The 26,154-nt window shown below is 45.0% G+C and overlaps 1 protein-coding gene across 1 annotated transcript; it reads right to left on the bottom strand.

Moving 5' to 3' along the window:
- Positions 1-1,255: 1,255 nt before the first annotated feature.
- LOC109946003 (obtusifoliol 14-alpha demethylase) lies at positions 1,256-4,566 on the bottom strand. Its single transcript, XM_020552485.2, has 2 exons — positions 4,011-4,566; positions 1,256-2,510 (listed from the first exon to the last, which is right to left on the bottom strand). The coding sequence occupies exons 1-2, from the start codon at positions 4,509-4,511 to the stop codon at positions 1,506-1,508; spliced, it is 1,506 nt and encodes a 501-aa protein (XP_020408074.1). The 5' UTR covers positions 4,512-4,566; the 3' UTR covers positions 1,256-1,505.
- Between the last annotated feature and the right edge of the window lie 21,588 nt (positions 4,567-26,154).

Here is a 26,154-nt window from a genome sequence, read left to right as displayed (position 1 = left end):
CGGCTGCGACTGTCCTTCGGTTCCGCAGGTGCGGAAGGTGTCGTCTTCGCCGGTGTGGGGAACATTGTCTTCAGTGGGCTCTTGGTGGGTGGATTGGGTGAGGACGAGGGCCTTGCCCTTTCTTGCGGCCAGCAGTGCTGCCTTCGCAGCCTCGTCAGCCTTGGGGTTAGCTCTCTTGGGTGCCATCGCGGGTGGTTTTGTCGTAGCACGAACGGTGGGCGCCAAATGTTGGAACTTGCTCTCAGCAGCAAGAAGGCCAACAGGGGTGAACAGTGGTGACAACAAGGTTACGTGCACGGGGGCAATAGCTCTGTTAATCTAGCCTTTCACGGGCACTGTGCGGGGGTATTTATAGGTATCTGAGTGCCCAACGCCTTGTGTTAAGGACGCATGTGCCCTCAGACACCTAGTTTATCCCCAGAATATTCGCATAAAGCAGGGTTACAAGCTGTAATTACAAGTATGCCTTTACAAGTTAGGCCCGTAATACAGAGGCGGCCACGCGGGGCCCGTTACAATGGGCCAGATCACACGTGGGCCTTGGGACGGGACGAGGCCGCGCCACCGGAAGACGTCGCCGCAGGCCTTCGTCAAAGTGCCGAATGGAGCGAAGGGTGTCCCCGCCCGTTATGTCCCTGTCGGACCAGCGACTGCAGCGAAGGCCTCGAGCGAAGGGTGGCGTCTTTGCCTTCGCCCCAACACTTGGCCCCATTTGTCGGCGCCAATAGTCTTGTTGAGCTGGCGAGAGGGAAGGAAGTAGAGATGGCAATGGGGACCCGATCCCCGATTCCCCGCGGGGAATTCCCCTATTAGGGTACGAGATGGTTTTCTGACCTTCAAGGAACTGGGCCGAGAGGGTGGAATCGGCCCAGCGCAAGGTTTATCCTTTTCTCTTTTTTTCTATTTTTATTTTCCCCATTTTAGATTTCAGTTTTCAAATATAATTTCAAGTCAGTTTTGAATTCCAAAATAAAACTAGGTCCACAATCAAATGTCCAGGATGATGTAACTATAAATTTTCTTTGAGTTATTTATTACCTTTTCATTTAAGCAAATGTCCATAGTTATAAAGAATGGGAACACACCAATAATTAAAGATCCCTTCATACAATTTCATTAAGGTAATAGATTTTATCCACATCAAAAATATAATGTTTATTATGAAAAAACATATCTATTTAGTTTAGACCTTTTAGAGAATATTCCTAATTACAAAACAAAAGATAACACTTATAGAACAAAATCTTGTTTCTAGTTTATTAGAAAGCATTTTTATTAAATCTTGGGAGAATCCTTCTAAATCTTCACAATTGAGATGTTTATGGTGTTACAATACCAGACAAATGTTGTTGGAGCCTTAGGCCGTAAGCAACAAATCATATAAAATAGAAAATTTACATTGTAGATTAAACTTACTTTTAAAATAGTGGACGAGATAAATGATAGGATATGGTAGCTGCTGGAGACGGCCTTTAAGCAGCAGAGATACATATGGGCCGGCCATATTAGTTGCCATCGACAACGAGTTGACGCCTCGTGTACTTTACCATCAGCTTGCCCTTGACGCCGACGACCATGGAGTTCCACTCGTTCTCCGGGAACGGAGACATCAGTTCCAGCTCGAAGTTCCTGAGCAGGTGCGCCCACACCGTCTTGATCTCCAGGTAGGCGAAGAACTCGCCGAGGCACCAGTGCTTGCCTCCACCGAAGGAGATGTACGACAGGGCACCTGCCGCCTTGTCCTCCCTCCTTCCAGGCGCGAACCGGTCTGGGTCGTACAATTCTGGGTCCTTGTAGACGTGGGGGAGCCTGTTGGCGACGGCCGGCGACGCCGCCACCATCTGGCCCTTGGGGACGACAAGCTCCTCGCCTTCCCTCGTCGTCACGGCGAAGTCGGAGTGCGACCAGCGGAACACTATGGGCAGCGGCGGCTGGAGACGGAGAGCCTCCTTGATGCACCGGTGCAGGACGTCCATCTCCGCCAAGACGTCATGGTCGATCCTATCTCCGCAACGCCTGATGGCCTCCTCCTGCTCCTCCACGGCTGCTGCCAGGTAGCGCCGGAACTGGAGCAGGTAGGCCCCAGTCCAGGTGGAGGTGATGGAGCTGGTCTGCTGCCCGCCGAAGAGCACTGTGATGAGTAGCCCGGCGATCTCGTCCTCCGTGGTGGCGCGCCCGTCCTTGTACCTGTAGTCGATCAAGCACTGCAGCATATCTTCTTCGGACCGCCCGGATGCCTTCCGTGCCCTGATGATGGTGGCGAACATCTCTCTCAGCCGTTGGCGCGCCCGGTCGCGCCGCCGGTGCGCGGGGATCGGGAGGTAAGGAAAGATGACGCTCACGGGCTGCATCCCGTTGCACAGGTCGTGGAAGAGGGCGGCAACGTCGTCGGAGAGATTCTGACGCACCTCCCTCCCCAGCAAGCATCGGCAGGTGATCAGTAGGATCACCTGCTCCAGCTCATGCTTCAGATCAACCGTGCCGCTCTCACCCCACTTTGAGAAGTACTCCTGCACGGAATAATAATTAATTAAAATGTTTGGTTAGCACGTAAAGTGGAGTGGTGTCTAATTCATGCACATCCAATAATAAGAAGCATGTGTGCATGTGCATGTGACCCTCATCCAGTTGGCTGTATTTATAGAATGGCCAAACCTAACACATGACATGGTACCGTCACAAGCACTGTAAAGCATGATACTATTAGACACACGGCACTACATATATGGTTAGTAAGGGCTTGTACAACTCCATTCAATAGAGGATCTCTTGAGTGGTTTCTAGATGGTTAATTAAAAAAATACAAGAGATGGGCTCTTCGCGAATAGTCCGTCTCTACACAATTCTCTATATTTATTGTCTTTTAACTGCATTTATGATTCAGGGGCTCAGAGTTGTACCATATAGTTTCTTCGTTGTATCTTGTACTTAGAAAACCATTCCACCGTCTCAGGGTTGTAAATGCCCTAATCATATCATGCCTGTGAATATGCCTAGCCATCGGCCAAGACACGGTAATATAGAGCCTGATCTTACTGAACTAGTACTATATGACACTAGCAACTAGTAGTGTTCGTGCCCGTTTAGACAGTATTTCACTTTAAGAGCTCAAAAGGTCCGGAACATTTTAAGTTTACAAATATGATTTCAAAACATAAATATTCATACTAGTATAGACCAGATTTATCATATTTAAAACAATAATAAATCATAATTCACAATCATATATACACATCACACTCATATTCACTGACCATTAATTAGTTAGTATAAGACGTGTCTAATCGTGTTGAGCATTAGTCGTGATATGCTCATGCCAGTCCAACGTGTGGGGTAACGGCCCTGATATGGCACTGGACCTTGTGTTGTGCTGGCACATGCACCATCCATATCTTTGGTTGCCTGCACGAGCACAACCATACTCTGCACATGCATTGACTAGGCCTCGGTATATGTTTGGTTACCTGAACGGGACAGACGAGACCTGCATCTGCGGGTGCAATCCAAGCCAAATCAAACAACTTTGTCGGCATCCGTGGACAGTGGCGGACCTAGCTGCTATGCTTAGGGTGTGCCAGGAAAAACATAAAAAATAAATAAAAAACAGGGATTAACAGGACTCAAACCTTGACTATCAAGTTCAAGATATAGCACTTACACCACTATACTAACTACTCTTATGTAATCTTAGGGTGTGTCGTGGCCCATATAAACTACCCGCTGGATCCACCACTGTCCGTGGAGACACAGCACAGGTGAGCCGAGTTAAAGCCAGCCAAGCGTTGGACAATAATGGAACCAATCACACGGTATGTGGATCGTGTCGTGCCGTAGCGAAGCACTACGGACAACGCCATGCTTCACTAGCTAGTGTCGATCTATTTAACGCTGACCACTTAGCCATCTATAGTTAATAGTTGTATTAATTACCATGCACGTTAAGCATCTATCAGCGTTGAAAAACCAACATATGTGTTGGGAAAAAACTGAACGAGAATGAAGTATATCACCTCGGCCTCACAAACCATGAGGTTTACATAGCCGCGGAGCTTGTTGCCACGGAGCCCCTCGGCAAAGATCCGGATCTGCTCCTGCCTCACAGAGTAGGGCACATCAAACGCAACCCCTCGGCCAAACGCCGCGACCGTGAAACGGTACACCTCCTGCTGGCTCATCTCAGACTCGGGGCCATTGAAGAGGTGCTCCGACACCTCGGGGCCGATCAGGAAGGTGATCCTGTGGCCGAGGGTGCTAAGGGTGAAGACGCTGCCGAGGCGCGCGTACTCCTCCCGGATCATTGTGATGGGGCCGCGCATGAACCGTATCAGTCCCCCGATGATAGGCATGGCAGGGATGGTCGGCGGCAGTCGCCTGCGGCTACGGACTCTGGAGCCGGACCACACGAGGAGCTTGAGCATGGAGATGGTGGTGACCAGCAGCACGGCACCGGCGATGAGCAGGTGCTTGTCCGTAAGGCTCATCGTTTCCTGCAGGTCCAGTTCAATTGCCATTTCTGCTGGCCGCTCAGTAGTAGAATGGAGTGCAAGAAATGCTGCGGATTATGTGGAGACCATCGAGTGCAGGACACAGACTTATATAGGTACCACGAGCAAAGCCAAAGAGGGTAGCGTGTGTATCAGTGTATATTAGGGGCGTCTCCGCGGTACGGGCTGTGCGACTGCACATGGCCTCTAAAACTATAGAGCGTCCAATATGCAATATATTACAAACAAAAAGTATTAGTTTGCGTAAATACAAGTTACCCCTATCCTAGTGCGGACGTGTACCGCACTCGGCAAATCCTTGATAACAACACTTGGCAAATGTTTTGTTGATTGTGGCACTCGTTAAAGAGGTCTCGGTAAACAGTACATCGGCAACGGTTTATTTTGTCGAGTACTTTATGTCGGACACTCGGCATAGAAAAATCACCGTGCAGGCGTCAAGTGACGTTGATAAAGCCTTTGCCGAGTACCTAATGGACTAGCTCTCGGCAAAGGGAGCTCCAGTCACTAGTACAATTTGGCTCTATACAAGCGGTAGGATTTTTACATCACAGGCGGTTCGGTTAGAAAACCGTCTGTGATGTCCCAGGCGGTTTAGTACGCCTGTGATGTAATAGTATCACAAGCGGTTTTTGTTAAGGACCGCCTGTGATGCTTTATCCTTTTCACAAGCGGACTCTAAGACAAAACCGCCTGTGATTGTAAAAATATGAAAATACAATTTAAATATGAAAATAATTTTAATTTTTAACAGAAATATGCAAATACAATTTAAATGAATTAATATTTAATTTTTAACAATAATATGCAAATACAATTTAAATGAATTATAATAGCACACATAGATAACTAGAGAGATTTTAAATTAATTGGCAACCACAATTCATAGTCGATCATACATGACAACAAATACAATTTGATTCATACAATTTTTCATGAACTACCATTTTTCTGCATGTATGGCTTTAAGTTCTTATCAATTTTCTTTTCCACACGCTTGATTCTCTCTGGACCGTTAAAGACGAACATCTCTTCATACTTATTGTATTCCTCATCTTGGTCTCCCACATTCTCAACTCCAACAATTTTTTGCTTTCCAGAAATAACTACATGCATCTTCTCATCTGCTGGATCGAGTACATAGAACACTTGTGCAACACATTCGGCGAGAACCCACGGGTCATCTTTATATCCTACTTTCTTTAAGTCTACCAGTGTGAGTCCGTAGTTATCCACTATCACCCCCACGGGATGTTGTACCCATTGGCACTTAAACAAGGGTATTTTCATGCTTGGACCATAATCAAGTTCCCATATTTCCTCTATGAATCCAAAATATATGGTCTTCTGTCCATGTAGGTCAAAAGCATCGATACGAACACCGCTATTTTGTACAACACTTTTCATGTCTTTTGATTTAGTGTAGAATGTGTACCCATTGATGTCATATGCTTGCCATGATGTCACAAAACACGATGGCCCAGAAGCCAAATTCTTCATTGTTTTCTCATCCGAAGAGTCTCCGAATGGGATGTTTTTGTCCATTAACCATTCGCTGAAACGATGTTTGTGCTCCCTCATGATCCAGTCCTCTGTGCGGTTCTGATTTTCTTTACGAAGCTCATTCAGGTGTTCCTCTATGTAAGGCTCGGCTATCGTGAGATGTTGTAGTACACTACCATGAGCACAATGTACTAGCTTGTAATCCTCAACGCGAAAGTTTTCTTGCCCATTCTCCCTCTCCCACATAGTTTACCCTCATGTTTAGGTACAGGCACACCTATCATTGTTCCGTCACTGATGTAATCTATACAGCTCTCAATCACTTCTTCTGTAGTGTATCCCTCCATGATTGAACCCTCTGGGTGAGCGCGATTTCGCACATAACCTTTTAATACTCCCAGGTATCGCTCCAACTGAAACATATGATGTAAATATAGTGGCCCTAATATTTTTATCTGATCCACGAGATGTATGATTAGGTGTACTTGCATATCAAAAAATGATGGAGGAAAACACATTTCAAGCTTGCACATAGTCTCGATGATGTATGCCTTTAGATAGTCCAAGTCTTCTAAAGCTATTACTTTTTGTGAAACCGCATTGAAAAAGTAACACAAGCGTGTGATGACAACTTTGACATGCTCTGTTTTGAGGGCTCTTACCGCAATTGGGAGGAACACCGTCATCATCACATGGCAGTCATGAGAGTTGTAGCCAAATAGAGACAAGTCCTTCATCCTGACTAGTCTGCTGATATTGGATGAGAAACCTGTGGGCACTTTGACCCCACGCAAACATTTGCAAATCTTTGTTCTCTCCTCAACTGACAAGTTGTAGCTAGCTGGGGGGAGGTAAGGCTTCCCTTTGCCACTATCCACTGGATGAAGTTTCGGTCTGATTTGAAGATCTACTAGATCATTGCGTGATTTAAGTCCGTCTTTTGTCTTACTCGGCATGCCCAACAAGGTTCCAATGATGCTGTCAAAAACATTTTTTGTTACATGCATCAAATCAATGCTGTGGCAAATTTCCATATCCTTCCAGTATGGGAGGTACTTGAAAAATATTGATTGCTTCTTGAAAGTTGTGTAAGTTGAAGGGTCAGTTCTCTTTCTCTTTTCTCCTTTGTTTTTTCCCTTTCCGAATACAACATGAATGTTCTTTACAATTTCAAAAACAAGTTTCCCACTATAAGGCTTTGGTGCACCTTCACTTTCCAGTTGATTGTTAAATTCCTCTTTCATCTTTCGGTACTTATGCTGCTTCATCAAGAACCGTCTATGTCCCATGAACACCAACTTCTTGGATGATTTAAGGTACATGGAAGCAGTTCCATCGACGCACACTACACAACCATTCTTTCCTTTAGTCTTTTGCCCTGATAGTGTGGCGCCACCGGGAGAATCATGGATGGTAACTGTTGGGGACTTGTTCTCAAGTGCTATGAGTTAAGAACAAGGCAACATAGAAAATGTTAATCGTTAAAGTCCTTCGTCCTCCGAAGCATTATTTCCCTTAGGATGTAATGGCTTGCGGACGAAGGTTATAAAGGACATACCTTCATAAATTCATTGAACAATGACGAGAGATGAAATATAAAGAATGTAAAAGATAACATGAACAATCATATATTATTATCAAGCATAAACGAAAACATCGTTGAATTACAAGTGTACCTTCAATCGGAAGGAGATGACAATACAAGCGTGACGCAAAAAGCGAATGCCAAGTCAGCGTGAACAGTACGGGGATACTGTTCACCTATTTATAGACATGGGACACAGCCCTTACAAAATTACATTCATGCCCTTTACATTTGATAATAACTCTATAGTAGTCTATCGAGGTCTGAATAGCCTTTTCATCTTTAAGTCGGTTCCAATCTTTGCTGTCGCGCCGAAGCTTTCCTGCTCGCACCTTCGGCTCTGTATCTACCTTCGTATTATTTCGGTCTACTGCAATGCCGACTTTAGTCCGAGGATACCTGTTCACACATTGTACTGCAGAAATACTGTTAAATCTTGTTTTTGAGGACCTTCGGACGCCGAAGGTCCCCAACAGTAGCCCCTCGCAATATTAATTTGTTCGAAATAATAAATTTAGATTGCGATATGGACGAAGGCTTTACGCCGAAGGTCCGAAAAAACACCTTCCCTTTGCTAGAATAGCAACATTCAATGACAAGTGGGGTCTTTCAGCTTTCAACGCATCGAGCGTATAAATACGGCCATACCGCAAACTCATTTTGCACGCTTTCTAGCCAACCACTCCCGCTTACTCAATTTTTAGCTCTTGTGCACTATGATTTGCTAAGCTTTTAGCTTTGAAGCTTCGGCTTTGTAAGCAGTTTTTTAGTGTTTCCGAAGATGTCTGAAGCTGCTAAGAAGGCTGCTGCTGAGATGAAGCTAAGTCTTGATGAAGAGAAGAACTTAGGGTTTCTTATAGCGATGTCGAAGACCAACACAGAAAAGATCACCCAGGAGATTCTGGAAGGGTTGTCTGAAGATACTGGTGACAGTGAAAGTTATGATGTGGACAGCGGTGGCGAAGACTCCGAAGATCGCCCCTGGCGACCAAGCCATTCAGTTTATGGTAAATCAACTATCAAAGAGAATCATCTTGTTAATATGAGAGGAAGGTATTTCCGGGATCTGTCCGTTGTGAGGGCCGACGAAGGGGAGAAGACTTGCCCACACCCCGAAGAGAATGAAGTCGTAGTGTTCCGAAGCTTTTTAAAGGCTGGGCTGCGATTTCCCTTGAGCAGCTTCGTCGTGGAGGTGCTGAAAATTTTCGAAGTCTACCTTCACCAACTTACCCCCGAGGCAATCATAAGGCTGAACATCTTCGTGTGGGCCGTGCGAAGCCAAGGTCTGAAGCCTGATGCAAAAAGTTTCTGCAACATGCACGAATTATCATACGAGACAATACCTTGGGGTAAGGAACAGTATCACAATAACTTTGGCTGCTACAGTTTTGTTTCTCGGTCTGGGTCAAGCTGCCCCGTGCCAACTTTTCGGAAGAGATGGCCCAGCGGCTGGATGACAGAATGGTTCTATGTAAAAAATGATCTGAAAGTACGAGAAGACATCAAAGGTATAATTATGCGTCCTATTTGGCAAAGCTTCGGCCTTCGCAGGCCGAAGGTTGAAATGAATGAAGCTGCCGAAGAATGCCAGAGAGCCTTCGGCGTTGTCTGCTCTTTTATAGGAACAAGAGACTTAGTACAAGAGCATATCGCCTTCAGGGTGTGGCCACTTGCAGAGAAATGGGAAATGCCACAAGAAACCATAAAAGAGGCCGACGAAGGTGGACTTGTCAGGTTCAAGTACACTTTTAAGTTTGGAGATAAATTTATTGAGCCAGATGATGAGTGGTTAAAAAGCATTGACAATTTAAGTGATGAGCTGCTTGGGACCTACTCGAAGGCCGAAGATACTGCAATGTCAGCAGCCTTCGGAGGCCGAAAAAAGAAGAGGCTGAATCGGGTATTTGATGCCATCGGGTTTGTCTACCCTGACTATTGCTATCCCATTCGAAGGCAGAAGAGAAAAATCACAACCTCTGCAAAAGAAGAAGCTACAGCTGCTCCTAGCGAGCCAGAACCAAAAAGGAAGAAGATAAAGGTTCTTACGCATCGGCCGCGCTATATTGAGCCAGCTTCGGTGCCCGAGTTTACCGGGGAACCTTCTTCGGCCACCGAAGCTGAAAAACCAACCGAGCCAGCCTTGTTGCCAGAAGTCGCAGAAACGGCCGAAGTGCCAACAAAGATAGAATTGGAACAATCAAACATTTTGTTATCAGAAACAAAAGAGAAAGCCGAAGTGCCGTCCACAGAAAAAATGGAAGAGGTAAAAGAAACAATTGAGGGCTCCAAAACATCAGGAATTTTGAGTCCTGCAGCAAACGTTGAGACAATAAAAAATCAAAAAGTGCCAGCCGTAACTCCGAAAAGAAAGAGAATGGCTAATGTGCTAGATGTACTGGAAACAATCAAATCTTCAAGCACACCTCCGAAGAAGGCTGCTGTCACTCCTGAAACAGCAATTGAAATTCCTGGTTCTACAGCTCTAGAACAAGAGATCGAAGCCGAAGCTGGGCCCTCAGAGCCCGCAAAGGTAAAACCCTTGGAAAGTGAAGCAGAAAAAATAACAAAGCCAACTTTTGTTGAAGAAACTGGAGTTGTTGTCCCCGAAGCATCCCCCAAAATTCGTGATTATATTTTCCGTCATGCTTCGGGGAAAAAATTATCAGAAAAAGAAGAACAAGAGGCCCAGCACTATGCCCAAAAACTGAAATATCCAAAGGGGGCGTTAATATTTAATGGCAGTGGAGAAGAAGACTTCTTGTATTGTCTTCCCGACAGCAAGGAGATTTCTGTCTGCCGGGAGATGAGCAAGAGCTTCGGATTCCCGACTTTAGAAGACGGGCTCTCAGTGCTATCGAAGAACGATCTGGCCGACAGCCTGACTTACAATAGCTTAAAGGTACGATACATGAAATCCTTGTATTTTTCCGTTCGTTTAAACATATTGACACACACATATTTCTCTCTGCAGGGCTTGATACTTAGCAATGCTCTCAGAGCACAGAAAGATGCTGAAGACGAAGGGTGTACTATAGCCCTGAGCAACCTTCGTTCCGAAGTAATTGAACTGAGGAACGAAGGTCTCGAAAAAGATAAAATATTACACTCATTGATAAATAAAATAAAGGAAGACGAAGCTATTTTTAAAGTTCAAGCTGAAGCTCAGAAGCGCGAAATTGAAGATCTTCGGAAACAACTGGCCAGAGCTAAGGAAGAACGCATACTTGAAGAAACAAAGCGTGAACTCAGCGATCAATGGGCAGATCACCTAGAAGTGACTGTTGAAAAGCTTCGTTCGTCCAAAAAGAGATGCTATGACAAATCTATAGATTGTGTTAAGAAACTAAAGGCTAGCTTCGCCAAGGTCGGTGCATTCTCAAGTGAGGAAAACTTTTCGAGAGGCAATCCCGAAGGTGTCATTGAATGGATCAACCACGAAGCTGATGCCTTCGAAGAAATTTTAAATAGCCGAGAAGATATATGCGCCTTCTCTGGTGCCAGAGGGATTGCCACCATCCTGGAGAAGAAAGGCTGCGAACATGTAAAAATTTTAGCACAATCCGAAGCTGCTTTGTCCTTTGAAGATGCAAAAGATCCTTCGGCCGAAGCTAGTATAATTGGTGGAAAATTTTTTACCGATATCTGGGATAATGGTGGTCGAGAAATGGCCGGAGAAATTGTTCGAAGAAGTGAAAAGGGCATTCACGATGCTAGAGAAGTAGCTGAGGCCGTTGAAAAGAGCGCAGAGGCCGAAGGTCAATTAGGTATTAAATAATAGTTTTTGTCGTGTTGTAATCTTAGGTTTTAAGATTTGTTTGCGATTTGTAATAGCAATGTAGCCGTGTCCTGTCCTTCCTCAGATCCTACTGAAGTATCTCCGGATGCTCGGCCTAGGGGTGACGATGAGATCAAAAAGATGGCTGAAGCTATTTTAGATGAAGTTGTCAATCGACTGTTGAACGAAGCTGCAGAAGTGGTACTCAGGGAAGACTAAATGCTATTGTAAAAACATTTTAAATGTAACATGTGTAATATCTTGTAATCCTGTATGTAATATATTTGTTTTATTTTTCTTTGTGGTTCAATTCTTTACGATGCATGAAACTTTACGTACGTACCGTTTTTGAGTCTTTGGCGAAAAAAACACCTTCCCTTCTTTTCATGCTTCGTGAAGAAGAATTACCATTTATCACAAAAATATCCGAAGTATCCCGAAAGGTGTTGAAGCTTCGTAGAAACATTCTTCAAGGCTATACTTCAGAGATCAATATTGTTTCTCCTTGTGACTTGGCATGATTTGCCCCTTTTTCAAAGCGTTTTCCCGAAGATTGATATCATATCTCTTTCTTATGCCACATGCAGTATGATGTATGATGCTTATGTTATGCAAAGATGATGTGATGATGTTATGCTATGTAAGGTGATATTCCGAAGGTACACGCATGTCTGCGCGATAAAACACATAATCTTTTTGTGAATCAGCGTTGACTTTTCGCTGTAAGCCTCCCTTAGGAGCTTCTTCGCCTTTTACTTCAGCGGAATCAGCGTTGACTTTTCGCTGTAAGCTCTGCATCCCCTTAGGAACGACTTTGGAGCTTCTTCGCCTTTTACTTAGGCGGTATCAGCGTTGACTTTTCGCTGTATGCTCTGCATTCCTTTTGGAACGACTTTGGAGCAGAAAACTTACACTGCGCTCCCTTCGGAGCGGCTTTTTGTAACTTCGTCAAACTTACTATGCGTTCGTTAGAACGACTTTTTGTTGCTTCGAAGAATTTTTGATAGTTCGAAGGTCCTTCTTATTACCACAAGACTTTGAACTTCGATCAATTTAAGCCTGTGGAGAAAACAACATATTTTTCTGTAGGAATCAACGAAACTAATTACACTAAACCTAAACAATGTCCTTTATTACAGAAAATAAAACTGAATGAAAAAGATTGCTATTAAGGTAGGATATTCGTCAATAGATGTGCTTTGACTCTGGCACAGTGCTATTGACTGTACGAGCTTCGGACTGCTCTCTGAAGTCCCTCTGGTGTGGAGTATACTGGCTCCCTTCTGGCTGCTGGCCTTGTTGCAACGGAGGTGGAGGCGGAGGCTGTTGCCAGGAAGCCTGAGGCTGACTCGCCGAAGCAACAGAAACTGCAGGGTGATTACCCACATATTCTGGGATGTAGGGCGAATGATACGAAGCTGTATGCATGACCTGCTTCGGCTGAGCCTGTTGTGCTGCTGCTTCAGCTATTTCCTTTTGCTTCTGAATAGTAACATGGCACATCCTGGTAGTATGGCCTTTGTTCTCACCGCAGAATAAGCAAAAGATTCTTCTTGGTTGATCGCCAAATCTTCCTCCGAAGCCCCTGGCGCCTCTGCCTCTTGGAGCTGGAGGTCGGAAGGAGCTTTGTTGTTGCCCTGAAGCCTGTGAGGAGTATTGTGGCCTTTACTGCTGACTCCCTTTATCATCATTCTGAGTAGAATTGTGAATTGACCTGACATGCCTCGGGAAAAACCTTCCTCCGAAGCCCCTGGTCATTTCAGAAAACCTGAAAGCCTCCTCCCTTCTTTGACGAAAATCATTGTCAGCTCGAATGTATTCGTCCATCTTCTGGAGCAGCTTTTCCAGCGTTTGTGGTGGCTTCCTGGCAAAATACTGTGCTGACGGCCCTGGCCGAAGCCCCTTGATCATAGCCTCAATGACAATCTCATTGGGCACTGTTGGCGCCTGTGCCCTCAATCATAGAAACCTTCGGACATATGCCTGAAGGTACTCTTCATGGTCCTGGGTACATTGGAAGAGAGCCTGAGCAGTTACCGGCTTCGTCTGAAACCCTTGAAAGCTAGTTAACAACAAGTCCTTCAGCTTCTGCCATGAAGTGATCGTTCCTGGTCGAAGGGAGGAATACCAGGTTTGAGCAACACTTCTGACAGCCATAACGAAAGATTTGGCCATGACTGAAGCATTGCCACCGTACGAAGACACTGTTGCTTCGTAGCTCATCAAAAACTGCTTCGGGTCTGAGTGGCCATCAAATACGGGGAGCTGAGGCGGCTTGTAGGACGGAGGCCAAGGTGTAGCCTGTAGCTCAGCGGACAGGGGAGAAGCATCATCAAAAACAAAATTTCCATGATGGAAATTGTCATACCAGTCATCTTCGTTGGGAAAACCCTCCTGATGAAGGTCTTGATGCTGAGGCCTTCGGTGTTGCTCATCCTGAGCAAGATGACGAACTTCTTCAGAGGCTTCGTCTATCTGCCTCTGCAGTTCAGCTAGCCTGGCCATCTTCTCCTTCTTGCGTTGAACCTGCTGCTGAAGGATTTCCAGATTTTGAATCTCCTGATCTAGATCATCCTCCGGAGGTGTTGGACTGGTAGCCTTCCTCTTCTGGCTTCGTGCCTCTCTAAGAGAAAGGACGTCTTGATTGGGGTCCAGCGGCTGCAGCGTGCCAGCCCCTGGTGCTGAAGCCTTCTTCGGCGGCATGACGAAGGTGATGCTTGCCGAAGGTGTTGAAAAGCTCAAGAAATGGAAGTGAGTTCACCACGGTGGGCGCCAATGTTGGGGACTTGTTCTCAAGTGCTATGAGTTAAGAACAAGGCAACATAGAAAATGTTAATCGTTAAAGTCCTTCGTCCTCCGAAGCATTATTTCCCTTAGGATGTAATGGCTTGTGGACGAAGGTTATAAAGGACATACCTTCATAAATTCATTGAACAATGACGAGAGATGAAATATAAAGAATGTAAAAGATAACATGAACAATCATATATTATTATCAAGCATAAACGAAAACATCGTTGAATTACAAGTGTACCTTCAATCGGAAGGAGATGACAATACAAGCGTGACGCAAAAAGCGAATGCCAAGTCAGCGTGAACAGTACGGGGATACTGTTCACCTATTTATAGACATGGGACACAGCCCTTACAAAATTACATTCATGCCCTTTACATTTGATAATAACTCTATAGTAGTCTATCGAGGTCTGAATAGCCTTTTCATCTTTAAGTCGGTTCCAATCTTTGCTGTCGCGCCGAAGCTTTCCTGCTCGCACCTTCGGCTCTGTATCTACCTTCGTATTATTTCGGTCTACTGCAATGCCGACTTTAGTCCGAGGATACCTGTTCACACATTGTACTGCAGAAATACTGTTAAATCTTGTTTTTGAGGACCTTCGGACGCCGAAGGTCCCCAACAGTAACAAATATAATTGCTCTTAAGTTGAAATACTCACGGCAATACTCATCCCATATTCTAACTCCTTCATTCCAGAGCTTTGTCATATCTTCCATAAGAGGTTCTAGGAACACATCAATATCAACACCAGCTGATTTCGGACCTTGAATAAGAATAGTCAACATAATATACTTTCTTTTGTGACACAGCCATGATGGAAGGTTGTACATCGTTAAAGTCACGGGCCAGGTGCTATGTACACTTCTTTTTTCACCAAATGGATTCATTCCGTCTGTACCCAAAGCAAATCTTACATTTCTGGTTTCTTTGGCAAACTCAGGATACATAAGATCGAAATTTTTCCATTGTGATGCATCAGCAGGGTGTCGAATCTGTTTGTTATTCTGCTTGCGATTTTCAGCATGCCAACGCATAAGCTCAGCCTCCCTAGGGTTTGAGAACAAACGTTTTAAGCGATCAATTACTGGAAGATACCACATCACCAAAGCTGGGTTCTTTGACTTCTTTTTCCCATCCATGTCATCAAAAGTGTCATCATCACTTTCAGGTCCAATAGTGGATTTCTTATTTTTATTTTTCTTCGGGAATTTTTTTACACAGTCTTGATTGTAGCTCTTCTTGTATCGACTGACATTGCAAACTGGGCATCTTGATGCGTTCTCAAAATCGCCACGATACAGAATACAATGGTTCGGACATGCATGAATTTTTTGCACACCCAGAGCTATGGGAGATATAAGCTTCTTCGCTTTATAAGTGCTTGTTGGTAGTTTGTTGGGTTTTGGTAGTAATTGAGACAGAAAATTCAAAAGATCTGTGAAGCTAGTATCAGACCATCCGGCGCTAGCCTTCAACTTCAGAAGTTCTAGAACTGTATGCAGTGTAGTAAACTCTTTGTCACAACCCTTTGATTCATCATATAAAGGTTCTTTTGAGGCACTTTCCAGTCCCTCCATTTTAGATAGCCCTTTCTGCGATCCCACAGAACTTAACATTTCTGGTTCCATATGGCGCAACATCTCTTCACAATCAAATTCTTCAAATTCTTGATTAGCATCCACATTATCCACTTTACCATCAACTTTAAGATCTAAAATTCCGACAAATCTCTCGTCATTACCAGGCACTTCACACGGATCCAACTCACCATGTTCTGACCATATCGTGTAATTGTTTTTAAACCCTCTTTTTAGCAGATGTGATTGGATTACTCCTATATCTCTCCAAGCTATCTTATTATCACAATCGATGCACGGACATAATATCTCCTTGCTCTTTCGCAAATTCGCGTGCTTGTTGGCCGCTTCAATAAAGCTTCTCAAATTTCGAATGTACGACGGATGTGGTCTTGGCACATTGTACATCCAACCTCGGTCCATTACCTATCCCTATATTGATTAACGTCAATATCGAGATGTAACATGAAAAAATAAATGTTCATGAAAGTGAAACAAGATCATATCGAGATGTACCTAGTACATGAGACAAAATTTTTTAAAATATCCCTAATTAATTGAATTTAATCCCTAAATCATGAACGGATTAATGTGCATGAAAATGAAACAAGATTGCAGCAATATAGGTACCTTGAGGTGAGACAACTCTTCAAAAAAAATCTTTAAATTAGATCAACTACAAGTCTAAATCTTGGAATTCCTGAGTTTTTCTTCAATTCCGGTCTATATTACAAAATTGAGGCAAAAAATCGTATCAAAATGAGAAATAAAACAAACGGAGATCATATATATGCATAAACTCTTGAAATCAAGCCCAAAAATCAAAAACAAAACCTTCTCCCGTAGATCAAAAAAATCTGCCGCCGCTACAGTAGTGTGCAGCCTAGCGGCGTCGGGCTCCGGAAGTTAGGGTTCCTGCGCTGGAACCGAGCCTTTTATACTACATACACATCACAGGCGGATTTTAAGAAAAACCGCTTGTGATGTATAACATCACAAGCGGTTTCCTATTTCGACCGCCTGTGATGTTTACATATCACAGGCGGTCGACATAGAAAACCGCTTGTGATGTTATACATCACAAGCGGATTTTCTTAAAATCCGCCTGTGATGTGTTTACTATATAAAAGCGTCGGTACGGTGGCTTAGGGTTTAGTTTTCGCCCAGAGCTGATACTACGCCGCCAGGCTGCTGCGCCGCCGTTCCCGTCCCCGTCTCCGAGCCGTGAGCGCCCGCCACGCCGTCGCCGAGCCCGAGCCCAACCGCCACCGTCTCCGAGCTAGGCGCCCGTCCCCGTCCCCGAGCGCCACCGTCTCCGAGGCCAAGCGCCGCCGTCCCCGTCCCCGAGCCCGAGCGCCGCCGAGCCCGAGCGCCGAGCGCGCCGCCGTGCCCATCTCCGAGTGCGCCACCGTCCCCGTCCCCGTCCCCGAGCCCAAGCGCCACCGTCTCCGAGGCCAAGCGCCGCCGTCCCCGTCCTCGAGCCCGAGCGCCGCCGAGCCCGAGCGCCGAGTGCGCCGCCGTGCCCATCTCCGAGCCCTCGGTGCACTCCTTGATCATGCCTTAATTACTTGTTAAAAATTCATGCCTTGATTACTTGTTTTTGCTAGTCCTGCCTTAATTATTGTTAATCTTATATTGTTAATGTTGGTCATTATGCTTATATTGTTGGTGTTTTCACTTACATATTTTGTTAAGGCACCATTTTTGCTTTAGTAGCTTGTATCCCTTGTGATTAAATGTTGGTAATTATGCTTATGAAGAATTTTGTCATGGATAGTTGATGCAACTACTAGGACCCCTTCTTGGTAGAAAATCTCCATAGTGATTGGGGAAACAAGTCTATTTTTAGTGTTTATGGCCACATACATCATGGAAGTACATAGCCATGGCAATGTTATTATCTCCCTATGTTATAAGACTTGTTCTTATCTCCCTTCTTAGTTTTTTGACTACCTATCTTTGCTTCCCAACCCTATGTTATAAGACTTGTTCTTATCTCCCATCTTTGACTTGTTCATAGCCATGACAATGTTATTTGGACCCCTCTTTTTGCCCTATAAGCCACATCCTTGTTTTCCCTCTGATCCCTGCCTTTGTTGCGATCTCAATGTTGATTGTGAGGCTTGGCCATTTTCAGTTTTAGAAATGGAAAAAGAGCCACTTGACATGGTTGAGAGCTCAGTTCGAGTCATCGAGACACATGTTGACATCATTCGCAGTCTAGTGACTGATGGGGTTGTGAATACTAGTGAACCGGAATCAGTGTACACACTTAAGACCACTTTGTTTCAAATTGGAGATGTATGCGACATGCTTGAGAAGTGTGCTCTGTCCATCAAAAAGTATGCTGACTCCAAGAGGGCTAAAATTATTCAAGATGAAGCCCTGCAATATGCTGAAGATGATGAAGCTGCAGATGATTTGGAGGAACTCCCAAGCCCAGATCTCCTTACTCAAGCCGACATATTGGAAAAATATTTTGGAATTGAGTATGATAGCGACCAGTCAAGGGGTTGTTGATGTTTAGTCCTAAACAACACGATATGAGTATCGTAGGTTTCACTCTTAGAGATAATGTATTTTGTATGAACCTCTTAGAGAGTGTCAAGTCAATGAACTATCTTCGAGTACTATTGGGAAGTGTATCTCTTTGATGTATTTTTTTTCTAGTGATATCGATGGTGCCGAGTAGCACCAAATTTGGACTTGTGTCCATATCTATAGATGCTAGTAGTTGAGCACTAGCTCCTACAATCTTGACTACCTCATCCCTATTCTCTGTTTGGGACTTATATGGAGAATGGCATCGGCGGAATGCCTGAATCGGCAGACCCCAAGAAGAGATTAAGTCCTGTAGTCTACCACCTCCCGTTATTTGTGGGCTTCACCGATGGCTGGAAACATTTGGTGATAGCAAACGACCTTCGGGTTGAAGACGTCTGTGAGCTTGTTAAGGGGCCAGACGATGGTGAGCCGGTGTACTATGTCCGGATGTGTGGTCACAAAATTTAAAGCTGCCCCGGCTGCATGTGTGTGCTTCTCTTCTCTTAGGTGGGGTGCTAAGTGATCTTAGTAGCCGACATAAGAGAAGAGAAGCGCACAGATGAAGCCGGGGCGGCTTTAAATTTTGTGACCACACATCCGGACAGAGTACACCGGCTCACCATCGTCTGGCCCCTTAACAAGCTCGCAGATGTCCCCAGCCCGAAGGTCGTTTGATGTCACCAAATGTTTCCCGCCCTCGGTGAAGCCCACAAATAACGGGAGGTGGTAGACCACAGGGCTTAATCTCTTCTTGGGGTCCTACAGGGCTTAATCTCTTCTTGGGGTCCTTCAGCATGGCTGTGATGTTATAATGCTGAAGGACCCCAAGAAGAGATTAAGCCCTGTAGTCTACCACCTCCCGTTATTTGTGGGCTTCACCGATGGCTGGAAACATTTGGTGATAGCAAACGACCTTCGGGCTGAAGACGTCTGCGAGCTTGTTAAGAGGCCAGACGATGTTGAGCCGGTGTACTATGTCCGGATGTGTGGTCACAAAATTAAAAGCTGCCCCGGCTGCATGTGTGTGCTTCTCTTCTCTTAGGTGGGGTGCTAAGTGATCTTAGTAGCCGACATAAGAGAAGAGAAGCGCACAGATGAAGCCGGGGCGGCTTTAAATTTTGTGACCACACATCCGGACAGAGTACACCGGCTCACCATCGTCTGGCCCCTTAACAAGCTCGCAGACGTCCCCAGCCCGAAGGTCGTTTGATGTCACCAAATGTTTCCCGCCCTCGGTGAAGCCCACAAATAACGAGAGGTGGTAGACTATAGGGCATAATCTCTTCTTGGGGTCCTTCAGCATTATAACATCACAGCCATGCCTTCTCTGTCTAACTGCATTGGAAAGTGCCTTTTCTCCAAGTTCCCTTATTGATGGAACCAGTATATCAGACTAACAGTATATCCCTTTATCGATGGAACCAGCTTGAATGGCAGACAACGAGCAGCCTAGTATGGATGTGGTCTGCACCGGTGCGTCTAACAAAGTTGATGAAGACGCGACCAAACTTGAATGGCAGACAACGAGCAGCTCCAGTGAAGGGAGCGGGGAGGATAGTTCTAGTGACGACAATCCTTGTACTCCTATACCTCCAAGGAAGAAAAAAACATCAGATGAGCTTGATGCCGACTATATTCCCAACGATGAAGAGGTAAATAGAAATATGTCGACTATATTGTAAAATAATGTTCATATATGAAAGGCCATTAATTTTTTCACTATATAGATTTCAAATGAAGAGAAGAAAGAGGATGCATCTTCTACACGAAACACGGAGGATGCTCCGATGCCTGAATCATCCGTTTCACATAAGCGGAAACGAGGGCGACGAGGTCCAAATCAGATGAAAGAAGGTGCAGTTATGTATGTAACAAAACTAAATGCAGAGGGGTTTCCTGAAGAACCACTTGACGTGGTTACAAAGTTTCGAAATTCCTGCGGGGCTACTGTTAGAGATATAGTTCCAATCACACTTCAAAAATGGAAGGATTTAGATGAAGACACCCGCAACAAGCTATGGGCTAAGTTGTCTGAGTCATTCAAGTTCCCAAAAGGCACAGAGGATGCAGTAAGGAAGTCGATGCTCTCTGCTATGGCCAAGATGTTTCGTGGGTGGAAGGCCGAGATGAATAGGGACTTTGTTAAGAAGAATAAGGTTCCTCCGCCCAAGAAAATGGGGAAAATCACTCAAGCTCAGTGGGAGGAATTTGTTCGTCAGAAGACCGAACTGAAGGCCAAAGAACTGGGCGAAACTAATTCTCAGAGAGCGAAGATGAACAAACACCCCCATCGCCTGGGGTCAAGCGGATATCACCATAAAGTTGTGCAGTGGAACAAGATTATCGAGGAAGCTATAACTAACGGCACTTTGGACCCAATATTAAAAGATATCGATGAGAGAGCTATTCGTTGGATCTTAGGTCGAGCAGGTTTGAGTGAGGACGGCAAACTTGTGCATCCAGAATTGGTAGGCGAAGTTTCGTCAAAAATTCAAGAATATGCAGATAAGAGAAAAAAAGGAGAATTTAAGCCTCGGAGGGAGAATGACATACTAACTGCATCCCTAGGCAATCCTGAACACACTGGACGGGTGTAACACCCCACTGATCCCACACAATGGATGATACCAAAAGAAACCTTTCTACAAAACTTATGCAACACATAGAGAAAGAAAGTATTGCAAAATCCGGCAGCACCTCCCTTGAAAGTAGCATAACAAGGAAAGCATATAGTTTATACAGGATATAAAAGAAAGATAATTGACATAGTATAATCAAAATGCAACGGTAGAAAAGAACATTCATGACCAGACAAAAGATAGTCATCTCAGCCCACCAAACTAAACAGTTCAACTACCATGAAAGATTAGAATGTAATAATTCCCTAGACTTGACCCTTCCTGTTTAACATCATTAATAATCAGTTATTCCTTTATTTAAAAGTGTGGTGGCCGTGCTGCTACATCCCTTCTCCCAAAGTAAAGATCAGGTGCCTGCATCAGACAATGCAAGAGTGAGATGACACATCTCAGCAAGTAAAGAAAAACAAACAACAGTTGGACAATGCAAGCCAACCGTGCATAAGCAACCACATGGTTCCCAACTTCTTCCTTAAATATTAATTTGCAGCAAGTAAGCAAATACTCAATTACTCAATGCCAAGAAGAATTACAAAGTAAAGATCCACCTTATCCACATCACCAAAATAGGTTCCACACTTCGCCCATGAATGCACATGGCTACAGATGCAACATGACTTCTGCCTTCATACCTCTAAGGATATGAAGCTGCATCATACCCCTTCTCGGGAAAACATATGATGCTCATTGTACCGGTACGGTCGGACCATAAGATCGCGACGAAAACTTCAATGCAGTGGATGATGAATGCATTATGCATGTCAACAACATAAGTTCTTCCCAAATAAGATGTGCTAGACATATACCTCCACCCATTTCACATCAATAACCACATGGGTAACATGATCAAACCACACCCTTCACATGTATAATCAACAGAGCATGAATAATTTCAAACGATGGTACCCAATTAGGAATATGGATATGAACACAAGTAGCACAAACATAATCAAGTATGAGGCTCTTCAATCAAAAGACGAAATAACCATCACTGTTTTACTTGCCTTTACCGAAGTTAGGGCAAAATCCCTAAGAACGATCCGGAAGTCCACCACCTGTTTTTGACACCCAACTTAGTGCACCAAATTCTCATGAAAAAAAACTCAAAGACAACACCGCACCTACGCGCAATCTCAAACCCCGCCACGATAACAATTCTCCCCTCACTAACCAAACTGCAGCGGCGCTGCTTAACAAGTCCATAACTTAAAATTTAGGACAGCAGTGATGATAAACAAAAACTTCAGAGACAACTACATAAAATTCCCCACAAGTTTTGTATACAACTCATGATTGAATTCTAACATCTACTTACCTCTAAACGGTCCTCAAAATAAACCCTGCAATCTGTTTTTTTCTGATTTGAGCAGCGACATACGCGGATTCAAACAGCGATAACTTTTAAAATATAATTCCGATTTGAGCGCATAAGTACTTGTTGGAAAGATAAGAAAAAGACCTACATGATTCTCATACTGATTAACACTAATTACTTCCGAAACATCCCCAGAAACTGCTAACACTGCTGCTGTCCATCACTCTGAAAAATCTGTTTTCTGGACAGCCACATACCCGGATTCAAACGATGATAACTTTTAATTTATAACTCCAAATTGAGCGCATAAATACTCGTTGGAAAGATAAAACAAAGTTCTACAAGATTCTAATACTGATTAACACTAATTGCTCCCGAAAAAATCCCAGAAACTGCTAACACTGCTGCTGTCCATCACTCTGAAAAATCTGTTTTCTGGACAGCCACATACCCGGATTCAAACGATGATAACTTTTAATTTATAACTCCAAATTGAGCGCATAAATACTCGTTGAAAAGATAAAACAAAGTTCTACAAGATTCCCAAATTGATCCCCATTAAATCTTCACGAAAAAAAACTAAAAACTGCTGGAACTACCGCTGTTCATCCACCACGCAAAATTCTGGACAGCCCCCCCTCTATCTAATCGCAAACACAACATCTAATCCATTGAATCGCAGCGCAAATGAACAAGGGATGAACACAAAAGAAAAATCACCTTGGGATCTCCCCTTTTCCTTCCTCCCTTCTTCCTTCCACCAAAATGATTGGAGATTCGCACCAAAAGACGATGATCCGAGCGGCACGGAGTAGCACCTAGGGAGGAGGGGATTGGGGGGGGCGGCTAGGGTTTTGTTGGCTGCAACAATGGAGGGAGGAGGAGGTGGACAGGGGGGGGCGGCGGCCTAGGGGAAATGAGGAGTGGGGGGGGCGGCAGCCATGAGGGGGAGTAGATAGGAGGGTGGCGGCTAGGGTTTGGGAGGCCTAATGGGCCGAAACACCAATTGCGGCCCAACTAACCCACGCGACAGCTCCCGACCGCAACGCAAATGTCAAACCAAAAAAAAATTCTACTGCCCTAGTTGCGAATGTTATTCACAAAATTCCAAATCCCCAAAACAACAACTGGATGAGGGAAAAAGCAAAAAAAAACAACCCCCAACTTCTCTTCTTTGCAAACCGGGTATCACATTCTACCCCTCTTAAAAAGAATTCGTCCTCGAATTCTGACGCTTCTATCGGAATGACACAAGAAAAGCTTAGCAAATCAACAACACTTACCCACAACGAAAAGTTCCGGGTACTTCTGCCGCATCAACTCCTCAAGTTCCCACGTAGCCTCGCGCTCTGACTGATTAGACCATAAGACCTTGACATACTTAATTGATCTCTTCCTCAACACACGCTCCGAGAATTCCAAAATACGCACCGGACGACACACCAGAGTCAGATCCTGCTGCACCGCAATTGGTTCCATCTCAATCTGATGGTCCGGATCCCGCAAGAACTTCCTCAACATAGAGACATGAAAAACCGGGTGTACCCCTGCCATGGAATCCGGCAGCAGCAAGCGATAAGCCAGGCTGCCCACTCGGGCCAAGATAGTGAACGGTCCAATGTATCTTGGGCTGAGCTTCCCAGAGACACCGAACCGAACAACTCCCTTAGTGGGTGATACCCTGAGAAGGACTTGGTCACCCACAGCAAATTCCAGATCCCGCCTCCTCACATCAGCATAACTCTTCTGACGACTCTGAGCTGCCAAAATATTCTGACGAATTTCCCGAACCTTTTCAGAAGTTTGCTGAACCCAATCAGGACCAACCAGGGATCTCTCTCCCAAAGTCTCCCAGCACAGAGGAGAGATACACCGCCTGCCATACAAAGCCTCAAATGGTGCCATCTTGATGCTAGCTTGGTAGCTGTTGTTATACGCAAACTCTGCCAGAGCAAGATGATCCTCCCAGCTACCCTTCCATGACAGAACACAAGCACGCAGCATATCCTCCAAGGTTTGGATTGTTCGCTCTGACTGACCATCCGTCTGAGGGTGAAAAGCGACACTAAGCGAAAGCTTGGTGCCCAATGCACTGTGGAGACTCTCCCAGAATTTGGATACAAATTTGGAGTCTCGATCAGAAACAATAGACTTAGGTATCCCGTGAAGCCTGACTACTTCCTTCATATACAAGGGAACCAAATCTGAAGCTGAATTCGTGGTCTTCATGGGAATAAAATGCGCACACTTAGTCAAGCGATCCACTACCACCCAAATAGCATCCCTGCCACGAGGGGAACGAGGTAGACCCACCACAAAATCCATGGTGATATGCTCCCATTTCCACTCTGGAATTTCCAATGGCTTCAGCAAACCTGCAGGCCGCTTATGTTCGGCCTTCACGCGCTGACATACTTCACAGGCGGCCACATACTTAGAAATGTCAACCTTCATCCGCTTCCACCAGAAGTTTTGCTTCAAATCTCGGTACATTTTGGTTTCGCCAGGATGGACGGTGTAAGGCGTTTTATGAGCTTCTCGCAGGATATCCAGCTTCACCTCTGATTTCTGAGGCACACAGAGACGGCCCCTGAAACGAACCAAATCATTCTCATCAATGGTGAACTCCCGCGGTTTACCATCACCAACCCTCCTTCGGGCTTCCTGCAAAAGACGATCCTGCTGCTGAGCCGCACGCACTCTCTCCATAAGAGAGGATTGAATAAGCATCTGAGTCTCCTTGCTAGCGGTGCCGACATGACACAAAGCGATCCCCGAACGGTCCAGATCAGCGATCAACGGCAAGGCCACCTTTGGAACCCCAGACCTGCTAAGGGCATCCGCCACCACATTAGCCTTCCCCGGGTGATAATGAATGGACAAATCATAATCTTTAATCAATTCTAGCCACCGACGCTGCCTCAAATTCAGCTCCTTCTGAGTAAAAATATACTTGAGACTTTTGTGATCAGTGAAAATGTCACAAGCCTCGCCATAGAGGTAATGCCTCCACGACTTTAGAGCAAAAACCACCGCAGCCAATTCCAAATCATGAGTTGGATAATTCCCCTCATGCTTCCTCAACTGCCTTGAGCCATAAGCAATCACCCTGCCTTCCTGCATCAGCACACAGCCAAGACCAATACGCGAAGCATCCGTATAAACTGTGAAACGCTTACCGCTCTCAGGCAAAGCTAGGATAGGGGCGTCCACCAACTTGCTCTTCAATGACTGGTAACTGATCTCACAATCGCCGGACCAGACGAAGGGAACACCCTTCCCCAAGAGCCTAGTCAAAGGCTTAGCAATGCTGGAAAAATTTGGTACGAAACGCCGATAATACCCAGCAAGGCCCAAGAAACTTCGGATTTCAGAGACACTAGAAGGTCTCTTCCACTCCACTACAGCCGCAACATTCTTGGGGTCAACCGCAATACCCTGCTGATTAATCACGTGCCCCAGGAAAGCCACTTCAGATAGCCAAAAGGCACACTTCTTCAACTTGCCAAAGAATTGATTCTTCCTTAGGGCACCTAGAACGAGACGGAGATGCTGATCATGCTCGGCCTCGGTCTTTGAATAAATCAAAATATCATCTAGGAATACGACCACAAAATCGTCCAAGAATTCATGCAGCATCCTATTCATTGCTTCCATAAACGCAGCAGGGGCATTAGTTAAGCCAAAGGACATGACTATGAACTCATAATGCCCATACCTGGTGCAGAAGGCAGTCTTCTCAATATCCTCCTCACGAATCCTCAATTGATGATAACCAGAGTTCAAATCAATTTTGGAGAACACCTGGGCACCCCTCAACTTCTCAAAGAGGACCTCAATTCGGGGAAGCGGATATTTATTCTTGATTGTCACTTGATTCAAAGCGCGATAATCCACACACAGCCGCTTGCTTT

Source organism: Zea mays, chromosome 4 (genome assembly GCF_902167145.1).
Source record: "Zea mays cultivar B73 chromosome 4, Zm-B73-REFERENCE-NAM-5.0, whole genome shotgun sequence".
Classification (NCBI taxonomy): domain Eukaryota; kingdom Viridiplantae; phylum Streptophyta; class Magnoliopsida; order Poales; family Poaceae; genus Zea; species Zea mays.
This window is presented reverse-complemented; position numbering and strand designations above follow the sequence as displayed.

Coding starts and splice junctions, on each gene's coding strand:
- LOC109946003 (XM_020552485.2), bottom strand. CDS start 4,511: ATGGCAATTGAACTGGACCTGCAGGAAACGATGAGCCTTACGGACAAG. Junction 2,511..4,010: donor TCATGGTTTGTGAGGCCGAG/GTGATATACTTC, acceptor TATTCCGTGCAG/GAGTACTTCTCAAAGTGGGG.